The 17,506-nt window shown below is 48.0% G+C and overlaps 1 protein-coding gene across 2 annotated transcripts in view; it reads right to left on the reverse strand.

The window, feature by feature from the left end:
- LOC126867844 (ankyrin repeat domain-containing protein SOWAHB-like) overlaps positions 1–17,506 on the reverse strand; it is a 68,622-nt gene that overhangs the window by 37,888 nt on the left and 13,228 nt on the right. For both annotated transcript variants that reach the window (XM_050622844.1, XM_050622855.1), the window contains exons 5-6: positions 15,435–15,470; positions 15,032–15,136 (exon numbers count right to left, since the gene is read on the reverse strand). In XM_050622844.1, coding sequence (XP_050478801.1) covers positions 15,032–15,136; positions 15,435–15,470 — 141 coding nt within the window. The remainder of the gene's footprint in view (positions 1–15,031; positions 15,137–15,434; positions 15,471–17,506) is intronic.

Below are 17,506 nucleotides of genomic sequence, written 5' to 3' on the forward strand. Positions count from 1 at the left end.
AGTTATATAGCCGAGCGTTAAAGCAACGCAACGCCGCAAAAACAATACGACTTTATTGCCCAGCTGAACGAGTGCAGGTTCTACCATGATCCCCGCTCTCCCTCGATACTCACACAGAACCCGAACAGGCGGCTGGTGTTCGTCAAAAAACTCGTGACACTTTTATGAACGGAGCTAAGTCGGGACCTGGGTCAGAACCCGCGATTTTTGCTCAACGGCTACAACGACGATCGGGATAAAACGGAAAGGATCGAGTGGCTAGAGCTTCTTGATATTTTATCCGTGAATCACGCGTTGCCCACTGATGGTCTTGAAAAGACTAATAGCTATCGGGTGAAGGTGAAACGCGTACGCATCGGGCCCGCGTGTATGGGTGTCTTTCCTCCCTCACGCCCACGTCGGCTTTCTGGTACCGCGGTCTCCGAAATATATGAGCCAGCGGCCACGTTGGTACCGTCGAACCGGTATACGCGGCCTGGACCCGCCGTTTTTGACAACAATTTCCACTTAGTGCCTCCGCGCGACATTCGAGCCTCGACGAATCCTGGGGAACCCGCCCGAGGACCCGTCACCGACTCGGGTGTCCCAGATATATTTCGCCGCGGAACAACGAAATTTTTTTGAAACGCGCCGCGCTCACCAAACAACATCCTCTTTCTCAAGAGGGATGCTGCAACTTTCCCTGGCCTATGTACGAAGCTGTTTAAACGGTTACATCGGTCCCGAATCGGTACAAGACGGCCATTTGCCGTGCTCCCTTGGATAAGCCTATACGCCGCCGTTCTTCGAGCCTTCCAACGATTTATGGCGGTCAAAAAAATTGCTGCCCGCGCCCGGACTATCTGTTCGCGATAAATACGTCCGCTTGCCTACCGACTAGTGATCCGCGAACAGATTTAAGAGAAGGGTTAGAGATAAGAGTTATTTAATCTGGAGCTTTACTATCTTTCGTTGAAATCGTGATTTTCAAAGATATATTTTTTGCTACGTGTCTAGGAAAATCTTTGATTTACCTGTAAAAAAGTTTCATCGAACGGATTATTTGTCGATATCGTAATTAAGATACCAGACGTAAAAATTTCCATCTTACCAACTTGCCCTTCTATTATTATCTCTTTCTAATAAAAGATAAGTAAAACGAGTAAATCTATTGGCAAAGAAAATTTCGTACTCGACTTTGCGTCTCGTCTATCCGTCACCATTCATACTGCCCCGGCTCATTGAGAACGCGCAGAGAACGCGTGAATGGGCGCTTCCGCGCGACGAATTATGCGAGGAGCGGCCAAGATGTTTATCGTTCGAATGAATTCAGGAGCGTAGAAGCGCGGGATGGAGTGGGATGAAGGCGAGACAGGAGGAAGCGCTCGGGGATGCGGCGAACGGCTAACCGTGGGGTGGTGGCGTGAAGTTTCGTCAAAGGTGTTGACACAAGGGGAACGCCGCGGCTGGAGGCGTCGCTGTTACAAGCCGGCCTCATTCACACCTCCGCCTCTCTCTCGTTTCCTCTCCGCGCTCTCATCTCCGGAACACACCGTCAAACATTTTGTCACCGGTGTTGATGCTCAATGTCACAATTTCGGGAACCGAGAAAATTGTTCCAGGTGCAATTTACCGACGATTGGAATGATGAAACCCCGTAGGGAATCTTCTTCTTAGGGCAGGTTCTTTTCTTATGAAATTCTTAAAGCGAAAAGTTTATGGTACGCGTTGCAATAAAAACAAACAGCGGTGACGTTCTATCGAATGGCAACGTATTCGGTGACACTCGCGAAAGCTTTGTATACGAAGATGTCCCATTATCGGGTATTAAGATCATTCGGACTCTTCGATCGATAAAATTAGCTGTATTTGTATCCTCGTTGAACGACGAAGGTGTGGATCACGTAAAGGGCTAAAGGGTGAGTAGGTGGAGCGGAATAGGACCACCCAGCCCGTGTCGGCAGCGTTAGTGTTAGCATAACGCGTGGGCGCCATTCTTTCCTCCTTATACCTCTTTACCCTCCTCTTACATCCCTTTCCGGGTCGGCATAAGTCGTGAACGTCACAGCGGTTCTGTCCACGCCGAGGACTACCAGGGCCGGCCATTTCGAAAATGGCGCCCAACGCGAAGCGTCCTTTTCTTTTCCGAGCAATAAACCACACCGAAAACGGCCAGCAAGAGATCTCGCCTTTCGTACGTTCCCGAGTTCTGCAACTTGTTTTTTGCATTGTTTCTTCCGTATATCGCGCTTTTGAGTCGGTACAATATATTTAATGGACCTTTGGTTCTGTATCTTGTAAATCAGCGGACGTTGCAATTTTTCACTGACAGAGAAAATTCTTTAATTAACAACGTTGACGTATAAAACACACGATTGCAAGACTTTTTGCTTGGCAAGGTTCAATGACGAGGACCGGCCCTGAACGATGAAGTTCAAACGGGCCATTAGAAATGCAGGAAGATTTTCAAGGGGCCATTAATAAACGGCCGAGTCAGCGTGTAACCGATCCGCCATTGTCTCAGCGGATGAATGAATTAACCTCATTCATCCGGCCAGACGATGGATTCACGGAGACAGAGAAAAGAGAATGTTTCAGTTTGGCACGAGCATTGTCACGAAAGAGTCCGACCGTCTACTTTTCATATCGAACTTCCTCCCTCTTCTCTTCAGGAAGGAACACGCGGTATCCTTCAAAGCTGCAGAGAGAAAGCTTATGAATAATTCCAAAGGCCAGGACGAATAATCGATAAGTTTGTGAAGAAACGCGTCAGCCTGTGTCAGGAACCGACGTTTCCCACAACGCTCCGCGAGGAAACAAAAGAAACTTTTTAATACTCGCGCGACCATTGAATTGCTGAATCTCTTTTCTTCACTTTGACTGACAAACTTTTCGTATCCTGTGAGCAACTTCCTCCTCCAACGTTTATATTATACGTATTTCACTTTTGCGAATATACCAAAGTGAATGGGAGATATACTCTGAATAAATCGTACAAATGGAATGCACAGATCGATCGTAGGGTCGCTGTAAAAACAGAAACTACCGTTTGTTTAACAAATGTAAGAGACGTCTGATCGCGAAGACGATTGATCGATTAGACTCGAATTGCGATACCTGTGGCGACGTAGCAGGTGATAACCCGCGTAAGATCGTAATAGGAAGCGTCGTAACCGGCGCGATTTCATTCGCAGCTTGTCTCAGCCGTAAAGCTCGTAGGAGGATCACCTTAACGACCATCTAGATAGGCGACGGTGAAATGATCTGTAAGAAAACCGGTGGCGAGTGGTATCCTCCGGCGGCCATTAATCAAAGGACAGCAGCGCTAATGAACCTGCTGGAATCGCGGGCTGGGGAACCGTTTCTGTTCGCTTCGGCGTTCCAGAGTCCCCGTACAACCCCACCAGAGCGCCATTCTACGGGTCTGCGCGTCCGTCTTTGAATCCACGAAACCCCGGAGGGCAAACGAATCAACGAGCAAACAAATGAATGGGGAGAGATGGTTGCCGTTCTCTTTATCCTTCCTCCTCTTTACTCGCTCGAACGAAATGATCGAACAGCTTTACCAGAGGAAAAGTTCACCGTTTCGAAGCTCGCCGCCGGCATCGTCTTCGAGGTCAACAAATGGAACGGATATTACGAACGTTTACGCGAGAAAGTTGGTACGCGCTCGACCGTAGAAAATGATTGTTTCCAGACGCGAGAATATGAGATCGCGTGCGGTCATAATATGTTGTTATTTCAGAAGAGAGGCACGAAAAATGTTTCGAGGAAACGCTCTCGTGTTTGATCGAAAGCTCTATGAAACGATCGGTAGCTCGATTTAGAGGATATTGACAAGGATCGTAACAACGGACTCGATCGGAGAAAAGATTTGCGTGAAAGGATAGGCGCATTGTTCGAAATACCGAAAACACGTAACGCTGCTGGTCGAACGCGAGGTTCAATTATACTCGGCCAATGTATACAATAAGTTGTACCTGTAATTTGCTTTGTGTTATTTGCACTATTGTTTTCTCCGGGCCGTCCCTTTTTCCCTTTTGCCTGCATCCCAATTATTCGACGCCCCGGGCCGTTCGATCTCGCCATTATCGGATGACACGGACCCAGGCTTTTATGTTTAATTGATATTTTTCGTAATTCCCCCGGAATCCAATACAGGAACGCTCCAGCGAACAGATATAATCCGAGGCTCGACATTGCTCTCGTTAAAATATTTCCGATAGAAAATATTGCGGAACGCTGCAGGATACAGGCCGATTCAAAAGCAAACCCACCGCATCGGTCAAAGTTTCTTCGCGATAATATTCATCGTCCATCCGCAAAATTTCCATTTATAATTCTATATTTCCTAGATCCGTAAGAGAATCGAAGTCTTCCTGTATCTTAAGTTCTTAAGATTGTAAAAGTTTCAACCGTTTAACACGCAACATAGAATTCAACGAGTTTCTACCATCTAGGAAGAGTAGACGCAATAAAGGCGCTGCTCTTCTTTCGGTTACGCGGCGCAATAAATAAGGACCGTCGTAAAAGCTCGTAAACCAGATAATATCTCGAAAGAAATGTTTGCCTCGCTAACCCGATCCAAACTGTTGGCGGCGTTTCTTTTTCCGTGTCCAGCTCTCGACTAATGTTTCCCTCGCGGAAGACGGCCGCATTTTTTTCGTTAGCCCAACTTCTCTCGCCCCCTTTTGTTCTCGATTTATCGGAACACGGTGTCGAGGGCCGTAGGCCGAGCCCCACCGCAACGCCCGAAAATGTTCAGCGAAATTAAATGAACAATTCGTTACGGACGACAACAACGTTCCACATCGAAATGGCCCTTCTCTCCCTGGTGACCACGGCACCCGTGGATTTTGTCCGCTAACTCCATTAATTAATCCGTATTTATTTACCTCTCGAGAGGCATTTCAAACTTTCTTAACGGATATCGGTCCGGTGACTAAAATCGCAACCATTTAAAGATTAGATACTGGAACGTATTTTTGACAGAGAATCTTTGTCCACAGGTAAAGCTAAACCATTACCGTGAAGGTATCGCTTTCAAGTAAGCTTTCGCAGGACCAAGTTTCTCGTTCGGTGGTTCGCGTGAATCGTTGGGAAAATTCGTGAAATTGAGCCCCTAGGTTAGGAGGCAGGAAGACCCAAAAACCGATACGATCTCTTTCGAACGATCGTTTAACGACGGTCGTAGTGGCGCCAGGCCTCTGTATCTTGCTGCAATGTGGCTGGTGTAACACGAGGCCAGAAGGGCGCTAATAAATTTTCCAAAGTCGCTATTGTGCCATATATTCCGACTGTTTTAAGCCCACTATGTCCGCAACGAAAAAATATTAGCAGTAAATTTTCCAGCGTCGTTTTTCGCTTTCCACTCAAGTCTCGCGTTTGAGTAGTTCCCGCAGCCAAACGTGTTCTCCTTTCTGAACGTTTATGTTCCTGCTCTTGCGTTACATTAGCCTACGTTAAATTTATTATAGCGAAAGAATGCATCGTAATCATAGAAATTTATTGGATATGAATTTCTATTTCTATACTAACCTATTTCTATTCTACCGGTACAAGACCGGTCGTGCGTAGATTACACCGTCTCCATCACGCGTGAACAAACGTGCGGGATATTAACGAGCCGGCCATATCGGCTAATTGCTGTTAATCCATTCTTTAAAAGGGCCAATTAAGGGATAAATTATGCGGACGTTGGTCCGTGGCTAGATGCAATCAAGCGTCGATAATCCTCGATTTACAATGCTTACTTCTCGATTAGCTCGGTACATTAGCGCCATTTACAAATTGTGATCGTCTACCGACTACGGCAGCTGTTTATTAAGCAGCATATTAAAAAATCAACAAGAACACGTAGTGGACAAAAGTTTACATTTACAAATAAAACCGTGTGCAGCCGCATATCGGTAAATGAGAGAACAGTGCACCTAAGGAACTTCTTTACAGGTCTGCAGAGAACTTACGATCTTGAAAAAGCAAGATGGTCGCGTTTGTTACTCGCATTAACTGTTATGCGGTCCGTGAAACCGCTCGAGGTTTTCTTTACCTGCGCGATCGTCCCTTGTTGTAACCTGTGGACGAAGCGGAAGTGAGCTCTGAGTGAGCCGAAGAGATCGGTTCGGGACAGGTTATGGTCCCCTCGAGTATAGAGCGGCTCGTTAACGTAAGACAACCGGGACCGATAGCGATCGACTAATCTTCACCGAGCCAGCTAGAGCCTAGGCTGTTTTTGTGCGTCTCTGGCAGACGCTTCGTGAGCAGATTATCCGTCTTGGTATTCGAAGAGAGGCGCATACATCGGGACAATTAGACGCTACCAGGATACGTCGTACCGGGTAATTCGGTTTCTTCGATTCGTTCAACGAGCCTCCTCGAATCTAACGTGAGAATAAAACCGTTTTACCGTCGGTACGGACGTCGACTGGTAGTTATTCGCCGTAACGCTAGTTAATTACGTTACCACGACTCCGCTAAAAAAAAACTGCATGATTAATCGCTTGACACGCTTGTGGTTTGGTTAATTCGTGGTTGTAATTACCATTGAATTCGACCTTTCCGCAAGTTAGCGCTTCGAGAACATGCCGTGAACTATCGTGACGAGTGCTGCTTATGGCTTCATTATTTCAACGTTATAATACACCGTCTGAGAATAAAATTGAGTTAAGTAGTCGCTTTAAAGAGGATCGTTCTTGGAAAAGTTCTTGTTAGACTCTGTTGTCAACTAGCCATTACGTCGAACAATCGCCCCATTTAGAAGCTGATAAAAATCACGAGTTGAAGAGCAACGAACACGCAATAATCACCTCTTAACCCGATGTAACGCTTCAAGTTTACCTACTTTAATCTTCGTCCGTAAATATCGCCGAAATCTTTCGTCGCTCATGAATCAGTCATTAAAGCGCAGTCTGTCAAATTTTGTTACGTTACCTCTTTCTCAAATGATCGAATAGATTTACGAACGGTTAATCGACTCTTTGATAGTTCAAGTTAATAACAGTAAAATTTCATACGAAGATAATAACTGTTTTAATTCCCGTGAATAGAAATGTATATCTGTCCTTCGACGAGCTCGAATAAATCACACAAAGCTCTACTGTACTTCGAAAATGCGAGTTCAAAAATTTTAGTTCAGTTGTAGAACGCAAGACTTCTTAATTATTCTGTACAGCTTGTACGACGTACAAGCGGTTCGAAAATGGCGCGAGCGCGTAATTAGAGTCTAAACTCGATTTAGCTCAGCGACCGGTGTACACGTCGGCGATGCGATCCTAAGGCTGCCGGTACAAATGACAAAAACTGCCGGCGCTGACACTGAAATATCAACGGCGGCTCACGAATTCATCTGGCCGTGTGCCGCCCTCGGCTTCGCGAGCGACGCTGCCACGTGTGCTCGAGTCGCTTGAAACGCAAGAGAACCGACCGCGGAATTCGAGAATGGGCTAACACGCGTGCACTTAGAACATTTACCTCGGTCACAGACCGTGACTCGTGGAAAATTCCGCTTTTGTTCGATCGTCTCGATCGTGACATATATCGGTTACGAGTGGCTATGATTAATAGTACTTCTACAAGAAACAATCTATATCTAGAAGAGTATTACGGTAGAAAGCTTATACCTTCGCCGACGATAATGTTAAAAATATCGAGAAGGTAACACGACTTATTCTCAAGATCAGAAATTGCAGAAAGGAAAGAAATTCACGTGATGATCGTGTCCCGAAAATCCGAGAAAAGCAGAGAGAGAGAGAAATGAAATAGCGAGGAACCATGTTGACGATGGTGATCAAAATGGCAGATTGGACGAGAGGAGAGGTCAGGAGGAAGAGAGGTCGTTTTGGACGGGGCGCTTCGCATCCTCGATCGCGTCGAACAGCGAAGCGGAGCGCGGTTGGCTCAGACGGGCGTAGCGTGTACGAACTACAAACAATGGCTTTGTTTCCACGCGAAAAACGTGATACAACTGTAAAGTAACAAATATCTCGGCGTAGATCGACACGCGATCCGGCCGCCGCTTAGGGCGCACAGGCGTTTCTTACTCTTACACACTCGCCAAGCGTTCTCGTGTGCACGCAGCCCGCCCGTGTGGATCCCACGTTTACGTACGTAGTTTATAAAACGAACCAACAGCCAAGAGTCTTTTCTCTTTGCTAGGTGGCTGTCACTGTGTATGCGGGTTGGCTGGCTGTGTCGCTTCTTTACGAATTCAACGAGACGGAGAGACACAGGCTGGGACCAGTATTACGTATTTACTTGCGCGACTGAATCACCATAATAAGCTCCGCCCGTTAATTGCGCCCCATTTTCTCATGCACCGTCCGTGTAATTTCGCGTGTTACCACGAGTTTCCGTTAGCCGTTGCGGAAGAAAATATCGGATCAAGCGTGGAATACCGGCAGCCACGACGGATCAATGCGTAAAGTAGATATATCCAGACGAACAACGAGTTGAAAAGTTTCCGTGCGAACGAGTTTGAGTCGCGTCAATCGCAAAGTCCAAAGCTATGCGTGACCGGGGTAGCAAAGGGGCAGCGAAAGGGGAGCAGGAAAGGGACAACACACTCGATAATCCGATGTTACATGCAAGCATAATTATCGGAATACGGGTTACACACGTATTTTATGAATTTTAAAAGTGCACAGCTGTTGTCACGCATCGATACAAGGGATCAGAGGGTCCCGGCCAGAGGTTCTCCTCGATGCTTCTCGCATTTGCAGGTCGTTTGTTTGACATCGCGTCGCCTAACTGATACAACGTAACGAAGAGGGGTAGAAACGAGACCAAGGGTTGGACGCTTAAGTGGCTATGGATTCCTTCGTATTACCGTCCTCGAGAAACCGACCGAGTTTCCGAACGGAAAGGGCGTACCGGATGTTTCAGCTCGCCACTTTAGGGACATGTGGCCGGACAGATAGCCATCGATCTTGAACCTAATTAGCGGTGCACAGTGCGAACAAGCAGACACTGACTCCATCGGCCCACGATATACACGTAAACGCGTGTATTCCATACAACGGTGAACGCCCTTCTACAATTTTTTTTCTTTCCACCTCGTGCTTCTTGCATTTACTCTTCGACTCGGTCTCTCGATCGTCATCGTACCTACTCGGAGAATACGCTCCTCGAGCGCACCGGCCACGAGACGATCTACGACCGGCCGTCACGAACGATTTCGCGACCAGATACCAGGACGACGTTTCGTCGTTCCTCGTTATTACTCGCATAATTTCTGCGAACCTCGCTCAAGGCGCGGTGAAATTACGTATAAACGAGGATCGACTGACTTCGAGACGTGCGTGCTGGCCCGCCCGTGTACACGTCCCTTTGCCACGTGTACCAGGCGCGCGTCTGTACGCGTGACATTAATCAAGAGGAACGAAGCGGATCTGTCATTGGCGTATGGGAGAGAAATTCGCAGAATTTCTTCGAGAAACGAAAAGCTTCCGTGCTGATGTTCCATAGCTAGCACGGTAATTCTTGATATTATTTTCTAAATTGATTCGAGTGGATTAACGGTTGACGACTGGTCGTTTCGAGGACTAATGGCGCGTTACGGAATATACGATTTTCATTCGTAGATCTTAAATTGCCAGATATAAGAACCGAAACTACAAGTTTTACGGAATACGGCTATTAAGTAGGAATTCGAGAAGATAAACGATTTCAATGAGAACATTGAGACGCTTTCGTGACAGGGAAAGAAGAGGACGAAACAAAGTAGGAATATTCGCGTTCAGAAAGGAGTGACGTTCAAAGGACGATTCCGCCAACGAGGTTAACTCGTGTTCACGGCCCGTTGCTCGACATCGGTTCGAGTCCTCGAAGCGAACCAAACTCTTACAAAATGGCTAAACCAATTCTCCTCTCGAGTTTCACGGCCAGCGTCATGGTCGGCTATTGTCTCTTCGATGTTCCACGGTGTTCTTTTCCTTCTCTTTGCTCGAAACGTCAAGGGGTAGCCGATTAAGACGACCGTGCGCGCAAGTTTCGTACGAGAAATGTTGACTAATTCGAGCGTGAGTAGCGGAATCGTGGAACGCCAGCCAGAGAACGACAGAGCGAAACGAAACGTGAAATTCTAGAAGTCTACTAGAGCGAGGAGAGGAGAAAGGTGGGGCACCGAAAAGTAACGAAGAACATGCGTCCATGGGACGATGCCACGGAAAGATGACGCCTCGACGGCGCCTCGATTTGCGACACCCTGGCCTGCTCCACAAAATCTCTCCCTCGCTGATCCGTTATCGGTCCCAGTCGACTTCCTGTTCGACCTCGACGACTGTCATGGCCTGGACAACGGTCGACTTTCTCCTACTTAATCTACGACGTTCGACGGTTCAGCAACGAGACGGAAAAGAGAGGAAGATTTAAAGAACCGGTAAGGACGTTCAATCTGACTAATAGGTGTTTCGAACGATAACGCGGCAAGACTAATTCGGAGGGCTGCCAAACGATTCCGCGCTAATTACTGACAGACCGGCCGTACGTAATAATCGTCGGGCGCATCGAGCGCGGCTGAAAATATATTTTGCCATGAAGCTTCAAAGGGCAGGGCGCACAAAGGGGCGACAGGTCGTTTGGCGAGTCTCCGCCGGAGGATAAATGATCACCGCGAGCTGAATTCGACCTGGACGACGGCCTCTTTCTCCCTGTTCGCGCTACCGTCTACGAGCGCGTTTCCCTTCGTCTTCTCGCAAACCGTCCACCAATATAATAAGAATGCAATTACCAAGCGAAACGAGACACCTATAAATAGAGTCTCCTCTCCAGTTGGAAAACGGCCGGCTGGAAACAGAAAGATGGAGGATACGTTGCAGACGCGAGAAGGCGCGCACGGACGAGCAAGCGGGATAAGAAGAGGCGGAAGAAGAAACGGTTAATTTGTTGTGTATCAGCGGCAGCAGCACCGGCAGCTACGAAGACAGGCTACGAAAGAACGCACCGTGCCTTCCTGAGAAAATAACTAGAGATAATTACGCGCATAAATCAAAGTGTTAATATTCGGGGGCGTAGGTAGGTGGTGCAGGTAGAGGTATATACGCTCTCTGTCTATAGGAACGCTCGTACGCGTTCGTCGTAGCGAGAAAAGGGTCGTGAAGGGTAAGAAAGATACGTCAAGGGGAAAAGAGAATACCACGGATCGAGGAGGGAGAAACAGAGAACGAAATAATGCCAACTCTGGATCGGTAGATCATTCGTGGCCGTTGGATACGCCTCCTTGTTAGCCAGGGTTTACTTAGTCCTGTGACGCTGCCAGGACGTGCGTTACGCCCGCTAATAGCCCACCGGTAACGAACTACCGTCGGCATTTTTCGACGACCTTTTAAGCGAAAACGAACGCGTCTCTCCTCTCGCCCGGCCTCTTATCGATCATCCTGGTCGAGTCGTTGCGAAAAAGGATCGCTCTTGCCTCTGGAAACGAATTCCTTACCCGCGTGCTTCTCTCCTCTTCCGATGATATACCGTGGGTTCTCGCGCGCGCATGCGCGAGTATCGGTCACCGTTCAGCCGCAGGACGTTCGCTTATAATACGTCGCGACGGTGGACAATTTTACCAAGATGGGATTAAATGGTTTCGTTTGTCCAATGATTATTCTTCTTGCCTCTTTCTTCTTATTTATCTTAGCTTTTTCATTCTCCCCTGATGAGAATCAACGTGTTCGATGATCACGGTTTCTGGCAATTTAATTACGCCACGGTATTTCCGATATTTTTCTCGGCTCTGTATCGGCAACAGGTATCGAGGCGAGCTCCAGAGAAAAAAAGGAACGCACAGTGGCGTTGAAACACTCATAACAGGTGGACCGATGCTCGGGCTGTAGATGCATCTTCGAGGTGGGCGGTCCCACACTCCTTAAATCAGCCTGCAGCCACCATAACATTAAGCCTGCCTCTCACGGTGCTGCGTCTTCCCGACCTGCCGTTTATTTGTTTGCTTAGAGCGAGTAATTAGAATCCGATACAAATGGTTATTATTTATCGACCGGCAGAGACGTGGGGGCAGCGAATGCACAAGTAGGTGGGAGGGAACACCTTCTGATTGCCTGGCGTTATTAAACCAACCGATACCAGCTGATAAATACACGGACGGATGCTAAACCCGCGCTTCGCTCATCCGCCAATATATAACGTTGTGATCGTTCTTAACAGCTTTTCGTTCTGATCTTTCGTTCGCTTGGTTTCTTCCTTCTTGCGCGTCTTCGTGAACTTCGTTTCAGACCCTCTAGATACCTTTGTCCTTCCTTTTTCATTTCGAAGATTTTTCTATGTTACGGTGCAAGTTCAAACTCGAAACCAAGACGAGATATGCCATATTTGAGGAGATGCGAATGAAAAGGGTTAGCACATTGCACCTGTCGAAAGCGACAAAAACGGATTGCTAACGATCCCACTGAATCAAGTATAATGGAGCAGAGTCAAACGTCGTGTCAGACTGATGCAGCCGTCCTGCATTGTAGGGGGACGCAGAAATCGAACGGGCGAATCTATCGCGATGCCAGACGCGTCCGTTAATAAAGTATAATGGGCACACGGTACCCGGACGACGACGTACACCTGACCCAGCGAATACAATGGCCGTCTACGACGTTCGGCCACCGATCACGTAGGCCACGTGTGTGCGAACGACTCTTTAATACGGGCTCGTAAACCATCCGCGAGAAAAGAAAGCTACGCGGTGTGACTGTTGACGGTGGCTCGTGAACAATCGCACAAAAGCGCGCGGATACCGATACGACCGATCGACGCCCGATGGCTAATCGATGCGAGGTGACTCAATGAAAAAAAAAAAAAAAAAAAGAAAGAAAAGAAAACAGATCGATCGAGCTTTTGTGCTGAATCTTTTATCGGCCATAGTCGAAACCCGTTATCGATCTTGTTGAAATTTGTACAACGTCTCATCCGAAGGATACGAGTTAATTTTAACGGGCCATTCGGTCCCTCTCAATTATTCATCGACATCTTCGTACCGCGATCAACCGTGAAACACGATTTTCCGATTGGTTATCGGCTAATCGTCCGATTTATTTATCCAAGCAAAAATTCGGCAAAGGGGAGAGAAACGTCGAGCGTGGTACCCACGTTGATTAGCTTCCGTGTTGATTTAATTACCGGAGGGGGAGTAATTGGAATGCCTACCGACGTTCCCCTTCCCACCCACAAACGACACCCCCATGTCGTTTGCTTCACTTTGTCTCCCACATCCCATCGCTCTGGCATTCTCTCCTCGCCTGACCGTTGCATATTCATCGATGGATTAATATATATATATATACATATCCATGTGTCGAAGCCTCGGTCAACGAGATGGTAGTGGTCACTCGAGAGTACACCCCGTAGAGAATAAATTTTTATATTAATCAAAGATCGGAATACTACTACCATATATACCGATCGACCACTTCGGAAAACAAATGTCGCATTGACGAAAGCGGACAGAAAGAAATCAATTACACGGAAATATGCATATAAACTATCTTCCTTTTGCAAGAAAATATAAGTTTCGACGTAAAAGAGAAAGAGGAAACGCGGCAGCGAAATGAAAGTACGATTTCCAACAGGAAAAACATTTTCCGCATTTTATTCGGATAGTAGATGCGAGAGCCATGCAAAAGCGGTAGCACGGCCGCGTGATAGACGGCGCGTGTACGATGCTGCAGGGAGAGAGCAGAGACGCGAAAAAGACAACAGAGAGACCGGAGTTCGTTGCCAATTTCCGCGAGCGCGAGACTCGTCGCAAAAAGGGAGCAGTGTATGGTTACGTTCGTACGTCGGCCATAGGCGAGCGTATATCGCGGCGATGTTATCCGCAAACACGCGGGTTCGACCAATTTATCCCAAGGGATGAGGCGGACGTGGCCTGAACCGGGGTGTGGGGCTACCTTGTCCAGCGGAATGAATTCAGCACGCAGCCCCTGTGCGGTTCAGCCGCCTCCACCCCTTTCGCAGACCACCACCTCCACAGGCTACCTCGTGCTACATCCCCACTTTCCAGCCGTTTCATCCCCTTGTTCCTTCCTCTCCGCCTTTTCCATCGACACCGACCGTGAACGGCCGTTAAGGCCGGTTCAAACTATTCAGGCCAGAAAACGACGCGTGTTAACAGGAACGACCACGTCGCGGTGAATAGTTTTTATCGCTCGGTCTAGTGCCGCTATGATCATCGGACGACGCTTTGTACACGATAGTCGTTTTAGCTTAATTAACCGTTTCGAAGAAAGCAACGTGTAGAATACGATTGACACGGTTTCTACGATACGTGTAGTCGCGGCATTTTTCTCGGTCGTCGATTGCACAAGCTGAATTTTCTAGTTCTAAGGAGGGGAAAGTAGAAAGTTCCTTTCGAGGTGCGATCGAACCAGAGCTATTTACTACCCTCCGTGGTAAATCTTCTTCCTTGTCTTTGATTCTCAGTGTACGGATTATAAGTGAAATCGATAGTGTGAGTAATCCTTAACTCGTTCCCTATCGGACACTGGTGATCCGCTCCACATATTGGCGGTTTGGTATACACCGGCTGCCTGATTGCCACGGGGGCTCTTAGATTTATTGACCTGTCAATGGTGGCGCGCGAAAACGGCGAATTTACAACGCCGCAGGTGTTAAGTTCTGCCGTGCGTGTAATAACGGCCTGATCCCAGGCCTACGGTAAGCCACACCGTAATTATATTTCCGAACCTCTGGCCCGCCACCTTTGTCATTATCACCCGAGGCGGCGTGGCCGTAATTCAATGAGATCCATTGCGCGGACCAGCGCGCCCCTTTCTCTACGTGAACACGTTAAACACACGGGACGACAAATCGCTCGCGAATCTACAATTTTTTAACCGATCGTACACGCAACCGAGACGAAGGGAGGGAGGGAGAGACCACTTTAGATAAATCGAAAGAAATTTACGAGAGACGTCTGCCGTCTTTATTCGGGTCGTTCGAGATAACACGTCACACTTATATAAAACGCCTATATCTTACTCGACGTTGCTGGCATTTCGACAAAGTAAAAAACAAACGAGAAAACATGCTCGAATTAAATGGCGATCATAAAAAGTTGACATACCTTGAGTCGGGTGAGGCGAGGTTCTTCCGTGGCCAATTTCGCCAATGCCTGATAATCCCCTTGCGCCGCTCTGACCAACCACTCCCGTGACTTCCCGTCCAGTTGCTACTTCCCAAAGCGATAATTGCCTCAATTAACAGAGGTTACTCGCGATATCGAGCCAGCGAACGATAACGGCCAACACGAACAGGACCGCGTCGAAGAGAGATCCATGGTTCGATTAGAAGGGGAAAATTTTAATTAAGATCTCCGTGAGGAGGCCGCGTGCGTTAATCATGCCAAGACGCGCAATCCGTTCGAACCGAATCTATCGTCTCTCTTCTCACATACACGGTCCAAGTGTTCGCGGGCTGGCTCGCGTATGATAATCAAGATCCACGGAAGACTCGCACGATGAACTTACCGAGGCAACGGAAGCGCTGTCATCTTCGTCGGCGCCCTGCGGGGAAAAGAAGAAAATCAGTCAGTCGCTCGAGAAATCAACATTACGTGCTACGTCACGCGCGACGGGGCGAACGGTGAATCGCCGTGAAACACCATGAGGGAACCGGTCGTTGGCGCGCGATCGCTCTATATGGTCCTGCAGAGCCATACGGAGAACCACGTTCCCTCTTTCTCCCGCTTTAATTCTATCTTCGTCTTTCTTACGGTGAACAACGTGCCCTCGCGGTTACGAACGCCACAAGGGCCACGGAGAGCTCGGGGAGAAGAAAATGCGTAAAAGCAGCGGGGAGCCGCGCACCACGAACGTGCTTCGGTCATCAGATTGATATACGGATCCAATAATTGATTCTCTGACGCAAGACCGCAGGAGGTTGGACCAACTTACGCAACCCCTGTCGGCCACCACCGGGCCGAGGGCAAGCGTTTTAACCAGCCTGCGGCGAACTTTGTCTCGGCGCTGTTTGCCGGATAAAGTGGGTCTCTATCAGGATCGCGGAACGCTGCTAATGGTCTCGTAGAAGTTTGGAACCGATACCTTTTACATCGAACGATCTGTTCGCTTTTACTTCTTGACTCGATTGTTTAAAAACGGAGGGATATATCCTTCTCGTAATCGTTTCGAGAATTCGCGATCGATATTAATTGGCATCGTCATTAATAGAATTTACAATATTTCACTTATTTATGAGTGAAAGTAATCGCAACTAACCCTTCGAAGCAAAGTGCACTCAACAAACGTAAAACACAACCCTCTCGATTTCTGCGACACTTTTCACAACACACGACCACACCTATGTACGTCCACGAGGCATTCGAAAAAAGAGAAGGAAGAAGAAGAGGAAAAAGAAGAAGTCGGAGAAGAAGGAAGAGGAGGCAGTGAGGAGCGGCTGATCCCAAGAACGCTAAACGACTACTCATCCCTGTTAAACTGTTTGTATTTTCACTCGTCACGGCTGCATCGTCCGTTCGAGGTGCTCACATCGACACTCGTATCCGAATCAATCGTGACTCCTCGTAAATTACTTTCAACGAAGGAACGGGAGGGGTAGAAGTTGAATTCGGTCGAGTCATCATTAGCCGGGCCCGATATATCTCTATCGATCGACACCACCTTGCGTGTCTTTAAGTGAAATCGTGATTCGAGAGGGCGATCAGCGCTGCCAGCTTAAGAAGCCTGCCTCGCACAGCTCGCGCATTCCGCGCTTAATTTAATTTCGCAGGGTAATCCCTAACGCTTAACGTTCCTCTTGTGGTATGCAAATTCGCTCGATCGTTCGAGTCCGATGATCTCTTCGTGGCGTGTGTCATCGCGATATATCCCCCGCCCCTCTCTTTCCTACCAATCAAAGGACGAGTGAGAACCACTGACCCCCCGTCGCGTCAGGTGGTGCAGCGAGCTACGTTCCCAGCTTTCATGTGCTACGGCCACTCTCCCGGCAGAGTTGTCCGTGCCTCGTGCAAATGCATCGGTACACACGGACGGGGGATAGTCTTTATTATGGACGTGCCCAGAGCGTTATCCTCCATCAGTGATTCGACAATCGTATTTTCAATAAGCGGTTGTTATTGTCCGGCCTGTTTAACAATAACCGCGCGAACCAACGGGTCAACAACGAATTCGGTTGGCTTCTGACAGCCAGTCGGCACTCGAGGGGCGAAAAGAAACGATGTAACATCGGAGAGATTTCATAGATTGCAAACAACGTCGAACAACGAACGACAACTTGTCCAGGAACTTGTTCGCTTTCTCGGTTTCTGATAAGTGGAACATCGTCGATATACCGGTTAAAAAGTCAGCACGTTAAGATTCTTGTCACCGGTAGGTTTGGTTGATTTTCCAACGATTGGACGCTCGACGTAAATGGCCAGGAGGAGACACTTGTTTCCTCCGATATCTTGGTCCAGAAATATGCAAATGGTCTTGTCCCGTGTTGGCGCAACAACGAACGCGAACGATTGGACAGACGGACTAGTCAACGATGCCGATCCCGCGAGAGTCACCACTATAATGGGGTGGTTATCAGATAAGCT

The sequence above is a fragment of the Bombus huntii genome, chromosome 1, assembly GCF_024542735.1.
Source record: "Bombus huntii isolate Logan2020A chromosome 1, iyBomHunt1.1, whole genome shotgun sequence".
Classification (NCBI taxonomy): Eukaryota; Metazoa; Arthropoda; class Insecta; order Hymenoptera; family Apidae; genus Bombus; species Bombus huntii.